General features: G+C 37.1%; 1 protein-coding gene across 2 annotated transcripts in view; it reads left to right on the forward strand.

Annotated features, from left to right (window-relative positions):
- HIBADH (3-hydroxyisobutyrate dehydrogenase) overlaps positions 1-22,092 on the forward strand; it is a 106,078-nt gene that overhangs the window by 78,745 nt on the left and 5,241 nt on the right. For both annotated transcript variants that reach the window (XM_032401886.1, XM_032401887.1), the window contains exons 5-7: positions 11,869-12,002; positions 14,059-14,135; positions 21,656-21,812. In XM_032401886.1, coding sequence (XP_032257777.1) covers positions 11,869-12,002; positions 14,059-14,135; positions 21,656-21,812 — 368 coding nt within the window. The remainder of the gene's footprint in view (positions 1-11,868; positions 12,003-14,058; positions 14,136-21,655; positions 21,813-22,092) is intronic.

Below are 22,092 nucleotides of genomic sequence, written 5' to 3' on the forward strand. Positions count from 1 at the left end.
ACTTTGTTTAGCCAGGTATATGTATTTTACCACAAAATCTTTAATCAAGTTGAGGGACTTTTGGATGGGGATTTGGAAATGACTAGGAAAGCTCTCAAATGGAAAGAAGAGCTTCAGGAACCAAGAACTGAGCACTTGGTGCGGCTAAAAACACTCTCCTTTTTTCTGTCTTTATTATTTGCTTGTTTCTGCTATGCTTTGCATGTCAACCTCATTATCTTACTGCACACACTCTTCGTGTGAGCCCTCAGCAGCCATAGCTTGGCAACCCAGGGCAGAACTCTCGGTTTTGTTGGATTTGCTTGGCCCCATGGACTAGTTACTGTTGCCCTAAGGATGGGATGCCCTTATTGTCCATGAGTACAGCCCTTTGGCCAGAGGAGCAGGATTTGTTAAGAGAAGGAGGATGGGAAAGCTTATTGGCTGGAAACAAAACATGGCCACCACATCACTGTAAATATCCATTAATATCTTGTGGCAGTCATATTCTGGGGAACTGACCTTGAGAAATGCTGCCGTGGGATTTCTAGTGCTTGCGAATCATAGTAGTTGTCTTAACTGAGAGAGGACACGTGAGAGGAAGAACCAGTTTGGGTTCTGCGTGAGGAGAGAATGGGAAGACAAAAGTTGTTTGAACATGTGGAGCTCATTAGATTGGAAATATTTTGTTTTGTTTTAGGTTGGAAGATTTTTGAGCCTAGAGGCTATTAAAATACCATCCTGCCTTGAAGTTGCCTGGCACAGTGCTGTGTACTATAGTAGGAGTTCGGTAAAGTTGAATGGATATATGAATTAGCTGCGATAAATTGATCAATTTCACAAATTAGTAGAATTGGAGATGAGGCTTATTTTATAGGTGAGGGCGCTGAGGTGCCAAGCGGTTGATTTGCACAAAATAATACTGTTAGTGTCAGACCTGGAGCTTGAGCTGAGGTCTGCTGTTACCTTCCCCACTGCTGCCTATTCGCCACATGCCAGACTAGGTCTTCTTACCTTCTTCTAATTACCTGCTTCGGGTAAATCCTTTTTCTGATTTGCTTCTGCACAGGGGCTGCCTTTTTGTAGTTGGTCTGCCTTGAATGGTATGAATCTACAGTTCATGCAAAGGCACCACCATTTCTCATGCCTATAGGGAAAAAGGAAATTAAATAACCATAGCCTCTTGGCCTAAATCTGGCTTCACAATTAGGCAAAGCAGCAGCCCTCACTTTGCTCCCAGTTATTATCTTGGGATTGATTATTGCCTTCTCTTAAATCTTGGAGCCATTTCACTTCACTTTACATCCTCTCATATTTTATATCCCCACCCGTCAGCCCCACCATGCTAAGACTCTAGGTGGCATCTCATTTTTATGAATGTTGGCAGGTATATATCTGTGGCACATATAACGTGGGATTTTTTTTCTCCCTACTACCATGTTTGTGGCTTAAGTTCAAATACCAGTTCCTATGGATTTATAATCGTTTGCTTCTTTCTTTAGCCCAAGCTTTTGGTTTAACCAATTCTTGATTGTAGGTCTTGTGCTTTGGTCAGTCTCTTGCTATTTTCAACTTAACTCCTAGATGACCTCTCCGCAGAACTTGTGCATATTGTCTTTGGGGAAGCCACTTGGCCTAGTGAAGTTAGAATACTACTGGGAATCAGAGGATCTTGGTTTGACCCATTTGCCTCAACTGTGTACATTTGCTTATTTTCTATTAATTGTTATTTTTTAAATGGAGATTATAAGACTAGTATGGCTTTCCTCAGTTTTCTCTAGATAACTACATTTGGGGCTCATAAAAATCATTATATTAAACGTTATCAGCATGTTAAAAGTTAATAGCATCTCACTGAAATACTCTGGGGTTTTAGTGTGTGAGAATCAGAATACCGCCAATAAAAAGAAAATTTTTTTGGTTTTCTTTTTAAATTTATTTTATTTTTAATTGTGGTAAAATACACATAACATAAAAGTTATCATCTTAACCATTTCTGAGTATACAGTTCAGTTCAGTAGAATTTACTACATTCACATTTTTGTGCAACCATCACCACCATCTATCTCCAGAACTCTTTTTATCTTGCAAAACTGAAATTATATGCTCATTAAACAGCAACCCCTGGGGGGAGTCACCATTTTACTTTCTGTCTTTATGTGAATTTGACTATCTGGGTACCTCATATAAGTGTAATCTTGACAATGTATTTGTCATTTTGTGACTGGCTTATGTGACTTAGCATGATGTCCTCAAGGTTCATTCATGTTTAGCCTATGTTAGAATTTCTTTCCTTTTTAAGGCTGAATAATATTCCATTGTGTGTATGTATCACATTTTGTTTATCCATTCATACATTGATGGACATTTGGGTTGTTTCCACCTCTTGGCTATTGTGAATAATGCCACTATGAAAATTGGTGTACAAATATCTCCTCAAGACCCTGCTTTCAGTTCTCTAGGGTATATATCCAGAAATGGAATTGCTGGATCATATGGTGATTCTATTTTTATTTTTTTGAGGAACTACCATACTGTTTTCCATAGTGGCTGTATCATTTTATATTCCCACTAATATAGTGCATGAGCATTCTAATATCTCACATTCTTGCCACTACTTGTTGTATCTGTTTTGCTTTACAGTAGCCATCCTAATGGGTATGAGGCTTTGTTTGGTATTCTTACAGAATAAATTCTGATTCATATATATTGAGCCAGAGTCTAGACTTGGAACGACAAGTTAATTGTTGTCTTTGTATTTGACATACTGACCAAGTTACAACTATTGGCTATGCACGTAGTCAGGAGGTAGGGTGTATTAAAGGGTAAGGAGGGAAGGCTATCTATGAGATGGTGATGTATGTGGCTTATTCTTTATTTTCAATAAAAGGGGCAAGAAATATTCCTTTTTGGTATGATTCATTTTCATGAAGCCAGATGAAGAGTTCTCCCCACTTACATTGTCAACATTCAGTAGTTGCCTTTATCACATATTTGGTCTCACAACACTTTGTAAAAGTTTTATTACACAGGTTTTAGTACTTGAAGTTGACCACAAATATAATGATTTTTTATTACTTCCTGTAGGAGTGTTTTTCTACTCAATAAGGAAATAGTGTGATCCAAACCCTGTGTAAACAGCATGTCCTGGATCCTCATGCAAATCTGGTTACTCTTCCTTAATGTTATGTTGTGCAGCATCAGAAATGGTTGCAGAACAATATGTAATAGCTGAGGGCCTAGAAAGAATGAGAGTGGACTGAGTCCAGCTTCCATTTAGAAGCACCACTTCTTCAACTATGCCCACTCCAAAATTCAAGAGTCTAGATTCTCAAAGGGATTCCTGAGTGGTTTCCAGAGATGATAATTCCTCGTTAGCTGAGTGTAGCTTTTTAGCACAGCCTTCTCTTTAGTTTCTTGCTGTCCTCAGTTTACTTTGGTTTGCTGTGAGGTTATCATCTTGCCTTTTCTTACTCCTTCTTACTCTCTACCCTCCCTTCTCTGTCAGCCGTCACTTCTTTTTACCTACCCCCAAAGTTGTAAAGAATGTATGTGAACAATCAATTCTCTGTAAAATAGAAGGCAGGTGATCATCGCACTTGTTTTTCTTCTCAAGCAGACTGGAGGGGGGAAGCCCTAGAGTGGTGTGGAATATGGCAGGAATTGGATTACTCAAAATCTGGTTGTTGGCCTTGTTTTACTTTGTGATTGTTAATGCTGAATGCAAGGAATGTATAGAAGATATCAGATTCCTATCACAGAAAAATGTTGCAAATTATGCAGCTCCTAAAGAAAGTAAAATAGAAATTAGAAAAGTCTAATAAAGTTGCAAGATATTTAATGAAAGATTTTTTTAACTTGGCTTTTAGAAATTAATTTTAAAGCTGAAAGATACATTGTCTACAAGGTGGAGTTTTTAAAATCACAGTCTCCAAAGGCATTAAATTAACTTTCTCCTTGGACTCCAGACATTAAGCTATCAGAAGCCGAGACTTTCATTGCAATCCAACACTGTGCACCATCTTCATCTGGGGTGAATGTCAGGGAATTGGTTTTTAAAGTGATTTTCAAAATGAAAGCAAACCATTTTGTTTTCTGATTTACTGTACCCTTTAAAAACCCCACTCTGTTTCTGTCTGATGGCTTCCATACTGCACTCACTGGTCCTTCTCAAGCCTGCCCAGCTCCATGTGGAACGTTCTGTTGCTCTTTCAGCATAAGCAGGTCTATTGTGATATTTATCTGAATTCAAACAAGGCTAATTAAAAGAGCTGCTGACAGTTGTTGTGATCTGACTTTGACTGCAGCTTGATGGTCATTATGGGTAAATAATGAACCAGGTCTGCAAATGTAGCAGCTGCCAACTTGGGATAGAAGAACGGCTATTGCTTCCAATTTAAGGATCTATCGACCGCTTCCCTTCTCCCTGCAGATCTTCTGCAGAAAACTAATGTTTTCTGCTGCTGTGTATTGTGGTTTCAGCTGTTTCAGATATAGCCTATAATTTCCTTCTTTAATATTTAACTTAGGACATTATTAGCTTTCAGAGTTAACAACTTTTCTATTTTGAAGAAGTTCAGCTTTGTCCTTATGCATGCTGTAACCAGCTAACCAGCTGTAGTATGTTTATATGTGTTTCATTTATATTAGGCAGGAAACAGCTAGTCGCAGAAGAACAAGGTATAGCTTTATGAAGATGTTTCAGAATCCTGTGTGGATGTTCTGTTTTCGGTTTTTGTTTTTAAGAGATAGATGCCTGTCCCTTGCTTTTGTTTTCTTGAAGATAAGACACCTGCTGCCAAACCTCAGTTTCCGGTTTTATTCACCTCATCAGTGACTTCTGAAATATTTTGATGCAAAAGCTCTATCAGTGCAGAGGAACTTCAGTGACTTTCATTAAAATGCAATATTGAATATATTGTCACTCCATCATGAGCTTTTCCTTGTCCTATTAGCAAGTAGGGACAGGTGCATTAAAGGTAAGAGAAAAGGCAAATTGCATTCCTAGATTAATATACTTTTCCTGCAGATTTCCCACACTTACAAAATATAGCTTCTGGATTTAAAAGTCACATTCTAGAATTTAACACCAGCGAGTACTTAACAACACATCCCTAGCATTTGTTCACCTGCCATGGAAAAGGCTATCTGCATTATGTAAAGCACGAGGGTACAGTGGTGCTTTGTGCATAATGCAGCAGAGCTTCGAGATCTTGCTGGGAGGAAATGATCCCAAACATGCCCCTGAAAGACAAGTCTTACTTTGAAAAATAATGATGAAAAATTGCTTATTTCTCCCATGTATTTGTGTCTGTGTTTATTTCAGGAAAAACTAAGTAAATTTTGTTTATCTGACTCTAGAATAGTGTTGAGAGTGTTTTTGCTTTTCTGTTTCTAGCACGGATCATGCCAGAAATAGTGTTAACAAGGGGTTATGTTATGCTGGCTTATGTTAAACCAGATCACCCCCTAACATGTGCAGAGCCATTCATCTGTGTCACCAAAACCCAAGAGAACATCTGACATGGACTCTGAAACAGAAACAGTGATCACTTACAAATCAAACATGGCACGCTCTAAACTGATTGTGCATGGCAATCTTTTCTAGAAAGGACAACTAATTGAACATGATAAAGTGTAAAGTTAATTAACACCCTTAAATTTGTTGATTACTTTCACAGGATTATATTGTTCGATGAGTAGCAGCTTTCTATCCCAGCTGTCGCCTTTTTCAGCGAATGTCGCCGGTAAACAATAGAGACACCATAACGAGTCGTAAATGGTCCCTGTGACAGCAGCCCCTTGTGCGGCTGCATCTGTAGAGAATGATTAGAACAATCGCATTTTAAAGACGGCTCACATTGCAGCCCGAGTCCCATTGGTCCTCTTCTTGATCTCTTTTGATGGCAGACTGGTTAAAACATTTAAGTTCTTTGGAGTAAATTAAGTGATTTACTACGTTTTGCTATATATCAATGAGAGTGCTTTGGTGGCAAGATTTTTTACAGTATCAAAAACAAACATAATTTGTACTTCTTAGATTTCAATCTTTCCTCTCTGGATTTGAAGGCCCCTTTCTGATAGTCCTAGAATTGAAAATGATCTCCTTATTTGTGACTTGTAAATGGTTATTCTAAATTATTGGCACTTGCATAATGGATTTTCTGTCATAACCCTTGGTTCAGCTTCTCAGTAGGACTAAGTTCCAAATTTCAGTTCTTTGCTGCTCTTAGGCCATAGACCTTGACATATTCAGGCCGAGTATAACTTGTTATATTTAATTTTATTTTAATATTAAAAAAAATTTTTATAACATTTATGTGATAACCGTGTAAAATACCTTTCCAAGGTATTCTTTCATTTGAGCTTCAGAGTATGTATGGCAAGTGATTTTATCACTATCTTCAGAGGGAGGAACCAAGATTGAAAGGTGTTATAATAACTTGTCCAAGTGGGGTGACCTTGAATTGTGACCTCACTCCAAGTCTCTTAACTCAGATTACATATTCTTCATTTTTTGTGTCTTCATAGTAATGTCTCCATACATGTGCACTTATACTTATGCATGTTTATGCAGCAGTAAGTGAACATGCCATTACCGCATATGGAGAATCATCCTACTCCAAAGTTGAGCTTTTTTGATAAGCTAGAAAACATTGTCTTACTTAGTCTTAATTAGTATTCTTGGTTATTTTAGTAACCGTTGATTTCTTCTTTGCTCACCTCCTAAAAAGACAATGAACATTTATCACACACATGTTATATGCTGGGTGCTGAGATTCAAACAGCTCTTGCCCATAAGGATCCTTACGAGACACACCAGAAAAATCATTGATTAGAGTAGTGTAAGTGCATTATTACAGATACCACTAGAAATGTTATAAAAATAGAGAAAGGGGATTATGGTCATGAATTGCTTCTTAGAGTTGACATGAGTCGAGTGTTGGAAGATAATCAGGAGTTAGCCAGGCAAAGGAAAGCAAGGGAATTTCATACAAGGGAATTGCCCAAGAAAGGCATGGATACATGGTTTTTGTTGCAGGGAGTAGATGAGAAAACCAGAGAAGTGGTTAGAGCCCATTGACAAGAAAAGTAAAACTTAAAAAGTCAGAAACCATTTTAGGAGAAAATAAAGAAAGTTCATTGTTTCCTACGACTCAAGACCAAAGGGAAGATACAGTGAGTTATGTAGTTCTCATTTTTGGTGAACATAAACATACAAGTACTTAAGAAAGAATAACTTTTACTTAATAGAAAACAATAGTGTGGGGCGCCTGGGTGGCTCAGTTGGGTTAAGCGTCCGACTCTTGATCTTGGCTCAGGTCATGATCTCAGGGTTGTGAGATTGAGCCCTGCATCAGGCTCCCCACTGGACATGGAGCCTGCTTGGGATTCTCTCTCTCCCTCTACCCCTACCCCCTGCTTGAGCATGCGTGTTCTCTCTCTCTAAAAAAAAAGAAAGAAAAAGAAAACAATAGTGAGACGCTGTATAGAAATGCTGAGTAATAGTGAATAATGAATGCTTCAGCTGCTGGTTATGTTCATGTCGACACATAACTTGAAACTTAAGTCTGTTTTGGTTCTTATAACAAATAAAACTGCCAAAGATTGGGACACAGATAAACATAAAATATTAGACTGAGATGATTACTGTTAATATTGACCTCTATTGCAGGTGGGCTGAATTAGAAAAAGTTATAAAACAAGAATTGAATTACCTTGAAAAAATTACTACTGCTTTTGATATAAAAATATGATGAACATTGTCTTATTTCATTTACTATCTCCTGCATAGAGTTCCAAATGAGAATTTTTTAAACCATGTAACTCAAGGAAGAACTCCATTTTCCTTGAGGCTGCTTTATTCCTCTCCCAAATAGTGTTTGCCAGGACTTCTACGATACTCAGACCCATATTTGAAATTCATTGTGAAATCTTTTGGTTTCATTTTTGTATTTGTTCTTAATTCTGATTCTCAGTTTTCTAATTGTTTTCGTCTAAAAAGCAAACTTAAGTCTGTTGTGAAGAGGGATAGGGTTTTATGTATATTTAGATAACAGGCAGAACTCAGTGTCCATATATAAAACATAGAAAATTATTTGCTCAGCTCATGTTGTTTTAAACTGCTCTGAACACGATCTACAAATAGATTCAGAATACCTATACTCTTTTTTTTACATTTTATTTATTTTTTTTAAGAAAGGGGAGGTAAACTTTTTCTTTTCTTTTAGATTTTATTTATTTATTCGAGACAGAGAGCACAAGTGGGGAGGAGGAGCAGAGGGAGAGGGAGAGGGAGAAGCGGGCTGTCCACTGAGCAGGGAGCCTGAGACAGTGCTCAATCCCAGGACCGTGAGATCACGACTTGAGCTGAAGGCAGACGCTCAACCGACTGAGCCACCCAGGCGCCCCCAGAATACCTATATTCTTATCAAAGTTTTCAAAGCCTACCCACAGTTGATGGCAAGACCATTACTCTTTGAGAACAATTTGTTTCCTTTTTCACCCTTTCTCTTTCTGAGAACTCATTAGTCTTTCAATGACGGAGGTCAAAAAAATGGAAAGAAAGAGGGAATCAGGATTTGGTGGCAATTGTCCTCATCCATGACACTTGGTACATGATGCTGGCTTTTGGCATTTACTTCTGAGTATATCTCTCTTTTCCCTAACTGTATTTTATAGCTTTTGAGGGCAAAGACTGTGTTTTATACCTACCGTGACCTTACATTTTGGACTTTCTGGAATAGTTGTATTTCAGATATTCTCCCAAGCACAAGGATGGAGCAAATTGTTAAAGGCACTGAACAGATAATTGCTGATGATATTTTTCTTCTTTGAACCTCCAGATGACTATCTGCAGACCTCTCCTGTAGTATGCATCTGTCTTTTACTATTTATAATTGTTTACCTTCTCTCTTCTCCATGTACATGTACACACTCACCTCCACCACCACAAACACTAGGTTTCAAACTCCTTGAGAACAAGGACTATTTCTTCTTCCTTCCCAGGGTTAAGAACCACTGACAGATGGCTCTCCAGTGGTCAGATTTTTTATGTCCACCATAAATAGGAGTGGAAGGAAAGAAAGAAGGAAGACAGTTTAGGTAATGGAGGCTTCCTGTGATACCTTTGAGAGAGAGAAAAATAGAGAGAGGCTGACTTTGAGACTTGGATTAGATTTAAAGTGTTTCTCCCCTCTAAGGTTGATTGAAATTGAAGCAGACTCCAGAAGTGTTAGGTGGATATCCCCTTAAAAACAGTGTAGTCTAGCCACCTGTTTTGAATGGACTGGGCATTTGCCTTTTCATTTGTACAAATGAGTTCAGTTTTTCTGATTCTGCGGTCATGGGAGAGAAGCACTAGAGTTGTAAATGCTGTAATACAGTTAAGTACAGGATATATTTTGATTTTGTATATACAGTTACTAAAATGTAAGGTTAAACTACTTGTCCCAATATTCTAGCAACTGCACAAGTATGTAGTCTGTTTTCCTGTTTTGGGAAGTAGACTTGAATTAAAGTGGCATGGCAATATAATAAATGTATTGTTTATGATTGATAGACAGCAAAATCTGTACAGTGTCTTCTGAAATCCATAGGATGTCTTACATAACTTTAGAGTTCCACCTTCCTAGATAGCATTTCCTAAGCTCAAAATGGTTACATTTATTGTAGGATTACTTAGGTCTTAATTTTGCCTTTGCAATGGGACCAGGCTTCATAGTGTCACACATTTAGAGGAGTATGTATGGAAAGACAGGATTTGGTCCCAAGGAATGCCAAACCTTTAGAATTACCCATTTTAGTCAGACCCTGACATTGGAGTGTGGGTTATGAAAAAGTCCTAATAATGATGCCACCACATTGAGAGAAAGAGAGTGGAAATACCACAGACTTCTGAATTAAAAGATGAGTTATTCTTTCTTTTGTGGTCTTTCTTGCTTAAGTAACTTATTTCTTCTTTTTGAAATATGTGTTTGAACAAGTGAGAAAGTACACCTGTCAAAAGATTAACCAGCTGAGAACCATTGTCAGCATTAATTTTCCTTTAATAAATGACTCTGTGAAGCTATTTAGCAATCTGTAATCTAGATACAAAGCTATTGACCTATGATGGATAGTGCTGGATTTGTTTGTAAGCTTTGACTTAAATCGTCTACTTAATTTTCCTAGGTCAGATCAACAGGATTAGGAGTAAGGATGGTTATGTGGTTTGAATAAAAATGGCTATAGAAATTGAGCAAAATAATTGTAAAACAGTAATGATAATCTACCATCTTAGTGAAGTAAATTAGAAACTAACAAAGTGACAGTCACTTAAACTTCAACATTATCAGAATGTTCAAAGGACACAGATTGGCTAATTAAAAGTATTTGTTATAATTGGGTTTTTGTACATAATCATTTCCAAAGTGTGTCTGAAAATATTGTGAAATAATGTAATTTAACCGTATGTGTGAGCATCTCAGGCTTTCATAACACATGGGCACTCCCTCTTCCACAATTATTTGGCTAACATAATGCTGACCTCTTTTGCTTTTAATAATTAGTTAAAATAGCGTGAACTGTAAAATGGAAAAGGCTACTTGACTTGGCAATAGCAAAATACTCACAATTTCAGTGAAATAGGGATCTCTTCACTTGGGCTTTTTATATATATAAACTATGTATTTCATTGAATAAATTAAATTAAAAAGTAGGCCATTACTTGCAGTTGTCTGTTCTAATGGCCGGATTTGATACATAGCACAGACAATTACGATTTCTTTATTCCTAGCTGTACTATAAAATAAAGTGTAAAGGCAAAAATTGTACTAATATAGTTCTTCCACATACTTCCCTGGTTTTGATCAACAAAACCTAACTTGAAAATTATGAATTAAAATTTCTCTAATATTAAAAACAATAATAATACTCTTGGTTTTATTTATAGTTAATAAAAATTTAGATGAATGAAGCTTCTCCTTTTTTAAGACAAGTCTAAGGCATGTTTTGTGTGCTAACCAATCATTTCAATCAATGAATATGCATCAGACCTTTGTTTAGAGCAATGAAGGAGTAGCCAAACCAAAGCTTATTTCTTCCTCCTGCTCATATCACTAGGAATGAATTGCCCAAAAAGTATATAGCAGGAGGGAAAAGAAAAATCAAATAATATTGGAAAGTGCACATCAGAATAATCAGTCTAAATAAGCAACTGTTTTCTTTACCTTAAAACGGACTCTGGCCATCTGAAATGCCTGCTTGTCTAGGGAGAAAGAGCCAGGTCCCTCTTTGTAGATCTCATCTGCAGATAGTATGCGGAGAGTAAGCTAATGGGCCAGAGACCCCCAAATCCATACTCAGGCAGCAGACCCCTCTGGCTGTTCTCGTACTGGTCAGGGCACAAGTTACCTTTTTCATATACTTTCTATTACTGAATAGATTTCTTAGAATAATAGGTGCACGTGAATAAAGTGCACATTTCAGATTCCCATATCTCTCATGCCATGATTGTGCGAGATATTTGAGATGAATTGAGAATAAAAGTTTGAATCCGTATGTCCCTTTTGGCTTATGATTAAACTCCACAATACTTAATTTTTAAAATATTCTAGGAGAGGGGCACCTAGCTGGCTCAGTCTGTAAGCATGTGACTCTTGATCTTGGGGTCATGAATTCAAGCACCATGTTGGGTGTAGAGCTTACTTAAAAATACACACACACACACACACACACACACACACATTCCAGGAGAGATTTAGAGTATCTTATATGTGCCTGACGTATATACAGTTTGGAGGCAAGATATTTTTATTTGTTTTGGGGTTTTCTCTAATTTTACTATCTACTTAAACACTTGAAGAAATGTATCCTTTTGTTCTATCCCTTTACCCCCAAACCATTCAGGTGTGGGAGCTGCTCGGTCTGGGAACCTCACATTTATGGTGGGAGGAGTCGAAGATGAATTTGCTGCTGCCCAGGAGTTGCTGGGGTGCATGGGCTCCAATGTGGTGTATTGTGGAGCTATTGGGACCGGGCAGGTAACATTTTCACATTAATGACACTGACTTGATGATATAAAATTGGCTAATGTTCATTTCTCTTTCCTGACCACATTCTTCTTTCTTATTCCTCCCTACTGTGTTCAATCTATGGATTTTTTGTTTGCTCAGAATTTTTGTTTTGTTTTGTTTTTTTGAGAGAGAGAGAGCATGGGGGGGCGAGGCGGGGGAGGGTAGTGGCAGAGGGAGAAGGAGAGAGAATCCCAAGCAGGCTCCATGCCCAGTGTGGAGACCAACTTGAGGCCTGATCCCACAACCCTGAGAAGGTGGCCTGAGCCAAAATCAAGAGTCGGATACTTAACCGACTGAGCCACCCAGGTGCCCCTTTGTTTGCTCAGGTTTCCTTAAATTAATTTGGAATAAATTAGTTTTCCATCATTCCTGTTGGAATTAAGTGGACATCAGCTGATTAACTTATTAAAAAAGATATTGAAAGTTCCATCATTCAGATTCTAATACCTCATCCTAGTGGCCACTGAAATCATTCTCAAAACTGCTTCCATATGAAGTGCTCATGGTGTCTGAGTTGCTGTTATCCTCCATCTAATTACTTGCTATAGTTCTGTTTGTAATATAGTCAGGAAGAAGTAACCTACACACTTTAATCTTTTTCTTGAAAAGCAAATAATTTTCATTTAGAAATGTATCAATTCTCTAATCAGATAGAGGTGAATAACAACACTGAACTCTGAAATCAAAGTAGTTGTCCCCCACCCATCAACATGCTCGCTGTCACTAGTCTCCTCTCTTCTTAATCCTTGGTCCTGGTCGCTGGCACCCTCTTTATCTTATTGAAGACTTTGGTATTATCTCAGATATACCTATTGTCTCCATTCTCTTGTCCAGTCTCCAAGTTCTGTTGATTTTTGCTTCAGTGTCTCTCATTGTTGACGGTCTTCTCCATTCCTCATATTACCTGGTCTAGTCTCTCATACCTTGTGTACCGCTCGGAAACCCTGGATGCCAGGTTTACCACTCTGCCCAACACTGAAACCAAAACCAACTCCATTAAGATGTTTGTATCATCATAGACATCCCCATTCTGAAACTTTGAATGGATGCCTGTTTCCTGTCAGGTCAAATTTTAACTCTCCACCCTAGCTTTCACAGCTGTTGCCTATCAAATTTCTCACTATTCCTTAAAACATACGTACATGAGTCCGTTTTCTTACTGTTCTCAGGAACATCCCATGATCTGATATATTTAATCCCTCTTATATATTTACATTTTTCTCTGCTCTCCTCCTTTCTGTCTCTTGCCTATTTTAAATTCCTGCCTGGCCTTCTAAAAGATGGGTTTCAGGTTCCATTTCCTCTCTGCTCCTGCCTTCAGCAATCTTGGAATTCCTACTGTCTCTGTCTTATAGCCATACAATTTTCCACTCAGTTGTTTTTGTTTGTGTGTTTGTTGTCTTTATCTTCACCGTGTTACTCCATTGCCCCAACTAGAATGTAAGCCCCATTCCATAAAGAGCAGTTGTGCTAGGGATTTTGTGTACAACGTGATGACTAGAGCTAACACTGCCATATGATATATATGTGGAAATTGTTAAGAGAGAAAATCCTAAGAGTTCTCACCATAAGGAGAAAAATATATATGTACATGTATTTTTTTGTATTTGTATGAGATGATGGATGTTAACTAAACTTACAGTAACCATTGCATGATATGTGTAAGTCAAATCATTTTTATGCTCTACAACCTGAAGTTATACAGTGCTCTCTGTCAACTCGATCTCAATGAAACTGGGAAAAAAAGAGCTGTCATGCCACATAGATTCCTTATAGACTGAGCTCACAGGAGGAGCTTGGTCACCACTGTGGGGTTCTTACCCAGTGGAAGGGTCTGCTACCAGATAGCCTGGTAGGCTCAGAAGGAGGCATGTGGCACCACGTTCCTTTGCCCATTTGAGAGAATCAACAGTTAAATGCTCTGACTTTTAGAAAGAAACCTGTGGAGTTGGGTAAAGAACAACTTCCTGTGAAGTACAACTTGAAAATTACAATATTTAATATGTACTCCATTTATTTTCAGGCTGCAAAGATCTGCAACAACATGCTGTTAGCTATTAGTATGATTGGAACTGCTGAAGCTATGAATCTTGGAATCAGGTTTGTTGAATATATGTTTTCATGTACTAACAGTTTTTATGAGCTTCCCTATTTGATTTTCTGATGTTGAAAAAAAATGTTCATGAGAGATAAATGAGTTGATCCAGGAACATTTTGAAAGTACTTCATTATTGAACTTTAATAGACTTTGCTTATTTGACGACCAATTGGACCCTGGAGAGCATGAATACTCTTTACCATAGCCATAAAATGTATTGTGCTGTATGTTCAAAGTTACATTATCCTTTTTATATGGGAGCTCCATCTCTTCTATTGTACTGAAATGCAAGAAACACTTTTACTATAAAATTTAAACGTACTTTGGCAATGTAGGACAAATTTGTATAAAACAGCGTTTTAATGTATAGTGAATTCAAGTGTTATCCTACCACATGACTGGTTTTATGTATCTACTTTAAATATAGCCTCCAAAATCTACACTAAAAAGGCTCTTGGTTGTTTAGTCTTGGGATAAACTGGATGGCATTCATAAAGCTGCAACTCATGTGCATAATTCTTTCATTTTAACTTGTTTGTGGTTTTGTTACTTTAAATTAAGGATATATCTTTCCATTAAAATAAAATGGCATTCATACTTTGCTTAAAGTGATTCAGGAATTTTGTTTCTCCTATGATGATGATCATCTTTTAGAATGCTTAAGGTTAATGTCTTAATTTTAGCCTTTAATCTTTTGGGTTAGGAATGCTACATATGATTAATCACCTAATTAATTTTTTTGAATGTTTTGTATTTCATGATAATAAATATACGTTTCGTACTTTAGAAAATGCTTAATTAGCAAGGTGCTTTATTCAGGTGTTTTCTTCACACTTCCCCAAGCTGCTTACCAGATATATCACAAATCAGAGTAGTGTTTCATATCACAGCTTTTGATAAAAGAAATAAAAAGAGCCAAAGTGCTTGAGGTATTTTTTAAAACACAGTAATGGATTCACATTTCCTCTTAATTACCATATCAAGATGCCGTTGTTTATTGAATTGCCCTTGTCTCAGATGTTAAACTATCTTGACCTATTAAGTTGTCATGTTGTAATTGAGATAAAAGAGGAATTTGCTTTGCATCAGTGCTAATTGGTTTATCAATATCCTGTACCATTTACATTTTAAAATTGAATGTCTGTAAGATGGTAAGGCGTATCTGTACAAAGCCTTAATAAAACTGGTAGTATGCAGAAAGCTGATCAGAGTGGTATGTCTGTATGATAGCCAGTTTTAGGCTACGGGTCACTTACTCATAAATGAAAAACTTGTTACCAGTAACTTGTTTTCATGTCCATCCTCTAGACTAATTTCATGGAAGAGAAAGATGTAAATTTCTGGAACCAAAATTGCATACAAAATTAATTGGTGTTGACAATAGGATTAGAGCATTAGTATGCATATGCGTCTTTAGAATTTTATCTTCATTCTTCTGGGTATAAATGAATATCTAATAAAAAAGCAAAAGCGTAGATAACCTAGGCTATACTCTACTAGAATTTCCCTCTTTATCTTTGCCAGTTTATTTTATATCCTGCTTCATACTCTGAGCATTACTGGATCAGGGTATTCCTTAGGCATAGTGATGTATCCTGTGGTCTTCCTCAGATAATTTTCCTAGTAAAACTCTTATTAGATGATCACTTGCTATTCTAAAATGAAATTTTTGTATGGTTAGTGCTTATAGAAGTCTAACTCCAAACACCAGCTAATAAAGAATAGTATGAAAGTCACTTGAATCAAATGAATTGAATAAAATGTATACAATGAAATATATACATTGGCTACTAGAGTGAGTTTGTTATCAAAGAGAAGAGGAAAAGTGATAAAATTCCAAATAGAAATGTTAAGAGCAAAAGCAACAAATAGATTTTCCTTTATTATTGGCCTTAATTCTAAATTATGATAAAAACAGTGTTTAGAGAGATGAACCTTTAAATGTTTAATTTTTCCGAAACTGTACATACATTAGTTACCTCTCTCTATATATAATATATATTTTATATATACTTATATCAGTATATATTTACATATATCACTTATAAAGAATGGATACAAATTAGGAACTCCCTAGTTTTACTTAACTGTTATAATAATTTGTAAGTTCCTGGTGCTTCAGATTATACGAATGAATTGCTTATTTTCATAACATTAGGATTTTATCAGTTTATCTTATAAAGATTCTCAGTGGTTTAAAAGTCCTAAAAATGATTGCTTCTGGTATTGTCTTTTCTCCATGGTTTACAGACATGGTTTAAAATGACAGGATTGTTCTCTAATAGAGTATAGAGAGTGGCCACGATTTATTGAGCTTTGCAAGGTGAAAGAGAAAATTGGCATCAGCAAGCATAAATTCCCAAGTAGTAAATTCCCACAAAGTAGTACAGCATCAAAGTGGCTCAGCCACATTTATATTCTGTTCACTCTGAAGCAAAATTTTTTTAGAGCATTAATGTCAACATTTACAAATTGAGTCACCTATTCCTATGAAGTGATCATTTCTGATTAATTTCATCCTCATAAGTCGGTATTTTTTCTAGAACACTTTCCCATTTTTTTAAAAAATAGAAGAATAAAATCTTATAGTTTAAAACTCTTATTGACCCTATGATCTTTTACAGTGACTCTTTATGGATGTTAGTGAAATTTTAAAATGCTATAAAAAAAAGTAAAGCATAAAAAATATGTGTATACAACATATTTTGAGAATCTTTTTTTTTTTATTATGTTATGTTAATCACCATACATTACATCATTAGTTTTTGATGTAGTGTTCCATGATTCATTGTTTGTGTATAACACCCAGTGCTCCATACAGAACGTGCCCTCTTTAATACCTATCCCCGGGCTAACCCATCCCCCCACATCGCTCCCCTCTAAAACCCTCAGTTTGTTTCTCAGAGTCCATAGTCTCTCATGGTTCATCTCCCCCTCTGATTCCCCCCCTTTATTCTTCCCCTCCTGCTATCTTCTTTTTTTTTTAACATATAATGTATTATTTGTTTCAGAGGTACAGGTCTGTGATTCATCAGTCTTAGACAATTCACAGCGCTCACCATAGCACATACCCTCCCCAGTGTCTATCACCCAGGACCTTTCTACCTTCCAGTTGGGTTCTAGTTGGGACTTAGAGCATAGTTTTATGGCACTGAAGGTACCCTGCTTGCATTAGAGAAGTTTTGTTCCTGTGCATCACAAAGGAACAATGTTGACAATAGAAGTTTTGCTATTATGTTTTTATTTTTGCCCCCCTGGGAATTGACTTTTTTGTTTTTCTTTTTTTCAATATTGGTGGCATAACAGGTCATTCGCATTACCAACCAGGGCACAGGCCCCTCTAGCAGCAACCATATTGTCTTCCACCTTAAAAGAAACTTAAAACAGTTGAACTTCTGGAAGGCTGTTCAAGATGAGAACTTTTCCACAAGCATAATTTTAGTTTCTTGGCTACTGCCCTTAGGACGGTGTTGCGTTTTCATTTAGGTGATGAAGCCTCTTAGTTGTATACCCTAATACCTATACAATAGATAACAAGTGGCAAAAGGTTTATAATAAAAGTTTGACCAATTTTTTTTTTTTTTAAGATTTTATTTATTTATTTGACAGAGAAAGATAGCAAGAGCAGGAACACAAGCAGGGGGAGTGGGAGAGGGAGAAGCAGGCTTCCCATGGAGCAGGGAGCCCGATGTGGGACTCGATCCCAGGACCCTGGGATCATGACCTGAGCCGAAGGCAGACGCTTAAAGACTGAGCCACCCAGGCGCCCCGAACAAATTTCTTAATAAACTGATAAAACACCATAGTATTGGCTTATTGACTGTTAAGTTCACTACCCACATGACCCAGTGAGACTCAGGATGGTGGGATTTTGGGTGTCTGTCAATGCCTGCATCCCAGCTCTGCCACAGACTTAAGCTCTTCTCATCTATAAAATGACAGGAATAATAGCATCTATCTACAGGATTGTTGCTAAGATTAAATGAATTAATCCATGTAAATCTTTTAAAACAGTTCCTGGCACATTGTAAGTGCTCAACATGGTAGTTATCTATGTGATTGATGGTGGTGGTGGTTAGTATTTGAATTGAGTTGTACCTTTAAAGCAGTTTCTTCATAGCATTTCCCACCATTTGGCATGTCTATTCATGTGCTTGTTTATTGCCTGTCTCCCCAACTAGAAGGCATGCTCCATGGAAGGGGTTGGCTTTATCTGCTCATTGCTGTATCTTAAGAACATACCTAGCACATAGTAGGTACTCAAGGAAGATTTGTCACATGGATAAAAGGGGGAGAGAGAGGGAAGGGAGGCACTTCTCCTGCCTCAGGTAAAAGTTACCTGTGTGTATGTGTCTTAACTGGCCCATTCCTAGAAGGTGGGCACAACCTCTTCTTGGCTTCTTTACTGTGTCTCCTTGGCTCCAAGCACAGCGCCTGCACATGGCAGATCTGTGTAAACAATGATGAGTAAGTGAATGATTGATTAAAACTGACATAGTCTTAAGTGTTTCATTTCCAGATCTGTTTCTGTGATACAAACATATCAGTTTAGTGATATAATTTGCTTTGTTCTTACATAAAACCAGACAGTATAGATACTTCTAGAGAATATAAAGTGAACAAACTTTTTTGGTCCTTTTAAAAGCCTTGGTTACAGTGAAGGCAAACATCTGGATTCGCTTTAATTTTTTTTTTTTTACAGTGTATGCATCATTTTTACTTCTCTCAAAAGTTCATTTAGAATTCTTATGATTTAAAGGTGAGTAGATTTGACACAGTGACGTTTATTTGAGTTGCATTATATATGCGGTCAGAGCAATGAATTCATTCTCTGTTTATATCAGAGAACATTCCAGCAATTGTAAAGCCACATGCATGCACGCGCACACTCTCAAACCACATCCAGTGGCAAGTTATTATGGGGACTGACAGACTGTCATCCTTTTGATGGCTTGAGCTGTATATCTCCTGAACAGCAATGGGGCTCTTATGCAGAAAGTATCATATGTTCCCAGCCAATTTACAGGGAAACAGCAATAACATTTTATCATGGTTGAGAGCCCAGTAGCTGCTTCCTATTAAACTTGCCCTTTCAGATACCTGTCTTGGATTAATTTGTTGATTTCAAATGGAAACTCAGTCTTCTCCAGTGAAGCATGACGTTCTAGGATAGACTCTCTGAATGACAATTACTGTGTATTCTAGCTGGTTTCAGACCATTACAAGCCTTAGGCACAGTGGAAGACAGAGGACTTCAGTAACTGATTTTAATATTATGTCTAATTTTAACTGTCAGTTATATATGTGCCAGTGAAAGAATCCTCAGAAAGATGAAATGCAAAACACTTCTAACTTGCTCTTTTTAATGATACACTTTGCTGTAGGGTGGGGAGTCGGGGGAGGAAAAGCGGAGAGGGAGTAGCCATCTCCTAAAGGGGAATCAGCACAGTGGGGAAGCATCAGATTTGCAAGTGAGCACGTAGCAACTGCCACCTGGCTTTTTTGCGTGCCCCTCGGGATGCTTCTAAATAGTAATATGTTCACCAAACAGGGTTCCATAAATCAGTGCCAGTATTTTTCCTTGAACACTCAAGAAAAATGAAATGTAGGGTTTTACAAAGGATAATAAGCTTTGTTCACCATTTTGGTGAGTCCTAGAGACAGAGCATGAATTGCTTTAGCAGTAAAGACTGTTGTGAGGTTCTGTTGAGTATAACCAGGTAGATTATGAAGAGAGGAGCATCTCTGCTGCTTAAAATGTGATGAGCCATTTTAAAAGAAAACCTAAATTCGGAAGCGCCTAAATTATATTTCAAGTGGAAGGGAAGAACCATGTTTTGGGGTCTTAAAAATGTTCCCTACTCATGGAACACATTAGACATAGATATTCTTGAACAGTTGTGCTTAGAGAATGTATTACAGTTATAGCAGATTAATTGATTGTTAATATCTTTGGGGTTTTACTTTTCAGATTATTCCCTAAGCACATTGGCTTTATCTTTTCCCAAGTCATCTGCTATAACAGCATACTGATACCCTCACTTTATTTAAAAGGGGAAAGAAAGCAGCAATAGCAAACTACACCAATAACAAACTTGGATTTTTATAAAGGAATGAATGAACTGTTGACTTTCTTTCTGGCAATCTACCATTGAACGGAATGTATGGCAGCCGATTTAGAGTGAATCTTCTCTGTTATAATCCTTAAGAAAACCCCTGTAATAACATGGCCCACCATATGAATTCACATATGTGGCATGCCATATATATTCCTTGAACCACGGCTACTTCTTGAAAGCCTGATTATATAACAGTTATATTATGTGGTAAATCCATACATATCCTGGCTGTTAGGCCCAGCCCCCTGCTCTAGCATTGAAAGAATGTTGTACTGCTCGTGATACTCACATTGGGAAATAAACAGACATAGGTTTCAAATGCAGGAAGTAAACAACTTAGGCATGCCAAAATGCACAATCTGTTTCACATTTTCATGTGTCTCTTTTCAGTCTCTTTTTTTTCTTTTAATTCTGGAAGAGATTGGTTCTAAGAAAAAGCAGAAAGCTTTTATGACAGTTGTTTTATAATGGCTCTTTGTATGAAAGAAACCAATAAATTGCTGGGTAGAAAGTTTTATTTGAAACTTGATTCAGTGATACTTAGCAAAACTCTGCTTCTCAAACTGCATTAAGATACTCAGAATCAAAGTATTACAGCATTTTGATTTTCTTTTTTTTCTGGGTCCACATTGAACAGCCGTTGATGCCATCAGTTAGTGATAGAACAAATGATGTTTCCGCTTGGGCAAGCTTTGTTTTATCAGGATCAGTAACCTTATCAGCAGTTGACCCAGAACTATAATGCATGTCTCTGAATAGATAGCATATGTCACAGCTCTGTGCAGACTTGCTTCATAAGCAAGATCGTCTAATGAAGATTTAATAAATAAGGAAAAGTTTGCAGCAAGAAATGTCTTCTTTTATAATGATAACTTCTCTTAAGCTTGTTTTACTGCTCATGGCTCATCTCTTGCATTCATTCTCATGAAAGCTAAAAGAGTAAACATACATATAAATGCATCCACACGGTCTCCCATGATGCATAGTTTATCTGTCAGTATTTCTTTCTGAAATATATTTTGTGAGTGAAGAAGGTAGAATTTAGATTATCATATTGGTTTAGGTTCTTATGTGACACATAAATGCAATAATATCCAAAAGACTAGAAAACCCATGTGTGTGATAAACCCACAAAACTTCGGCAATTGTGTGGTGTTTGTGAGAAATAGGATAGTGCAGAAGGTTTTCTCTCAGTGCAGAACTTTCTGGATCTGAAATGTTTAATCACTAGCTTTTAATACCCTATAATCTAAGATTGGGTTCTTTGCTTTCATCAATCTGCTTTGATTTTTGAAGACATATAATAAATGGAGAAAGAAGATGGAGCATCCTCATACGTAAGTAAGTCACGCATGACTTGTACATTTTGACATTTAACACTTCTTTTCTTTGACCTTTGACAGGTTAGGGCTTGACCCCAAACTATTGGCTAAAATCCTAAATATGAGCTCAGGACGGTGTTGGTCAAGTGACAGTTACAATCCCGTACCTGGGGTGATGGATGGCGTTCCGTCAGCTAATAACTATCAGGGTGGATTCGGAGCAACACTCATGGCTAAGGTATGGTAAATGCAGAGACGACCCAAGAGAGAGGGAAAAAGTGCTTAATGGTCTAATCCCTCACCCCCTTTTAACAAAGCGTATGCCTATCCTAGAAGGCAGGATTACTAAAATTCACTCACTCTCTAGAAATGAGTTAAAACTTAGCTTCGATAAAAACCCTTATCTTGTTCATTTCAGAAGAGAAGAATAGGCTGGGAGTTTTATTTTGTGGGTTTTTGGGTTTGTTTGTTATATGAGATGGCAAGATTTTGTTCATCAGAAATTTTCGTTAATTTAC

This window comes from Phoca vitulina, unplaced genomic scaffold (assembly GCF_004348235.1).
Source record: "Phoca vitulina isolate PV1807 unplaced genomic scaffold, GSC_HSeal_1.0 scaffold4, whole genome shotgun sequence".
Taxonomy (NCBI): domain Eukaryota; kingdom Metazoa; phylum Chordata; class Mammalia; order Carnivora; family Phocidae; genus Phoca; species Phoca vitulina.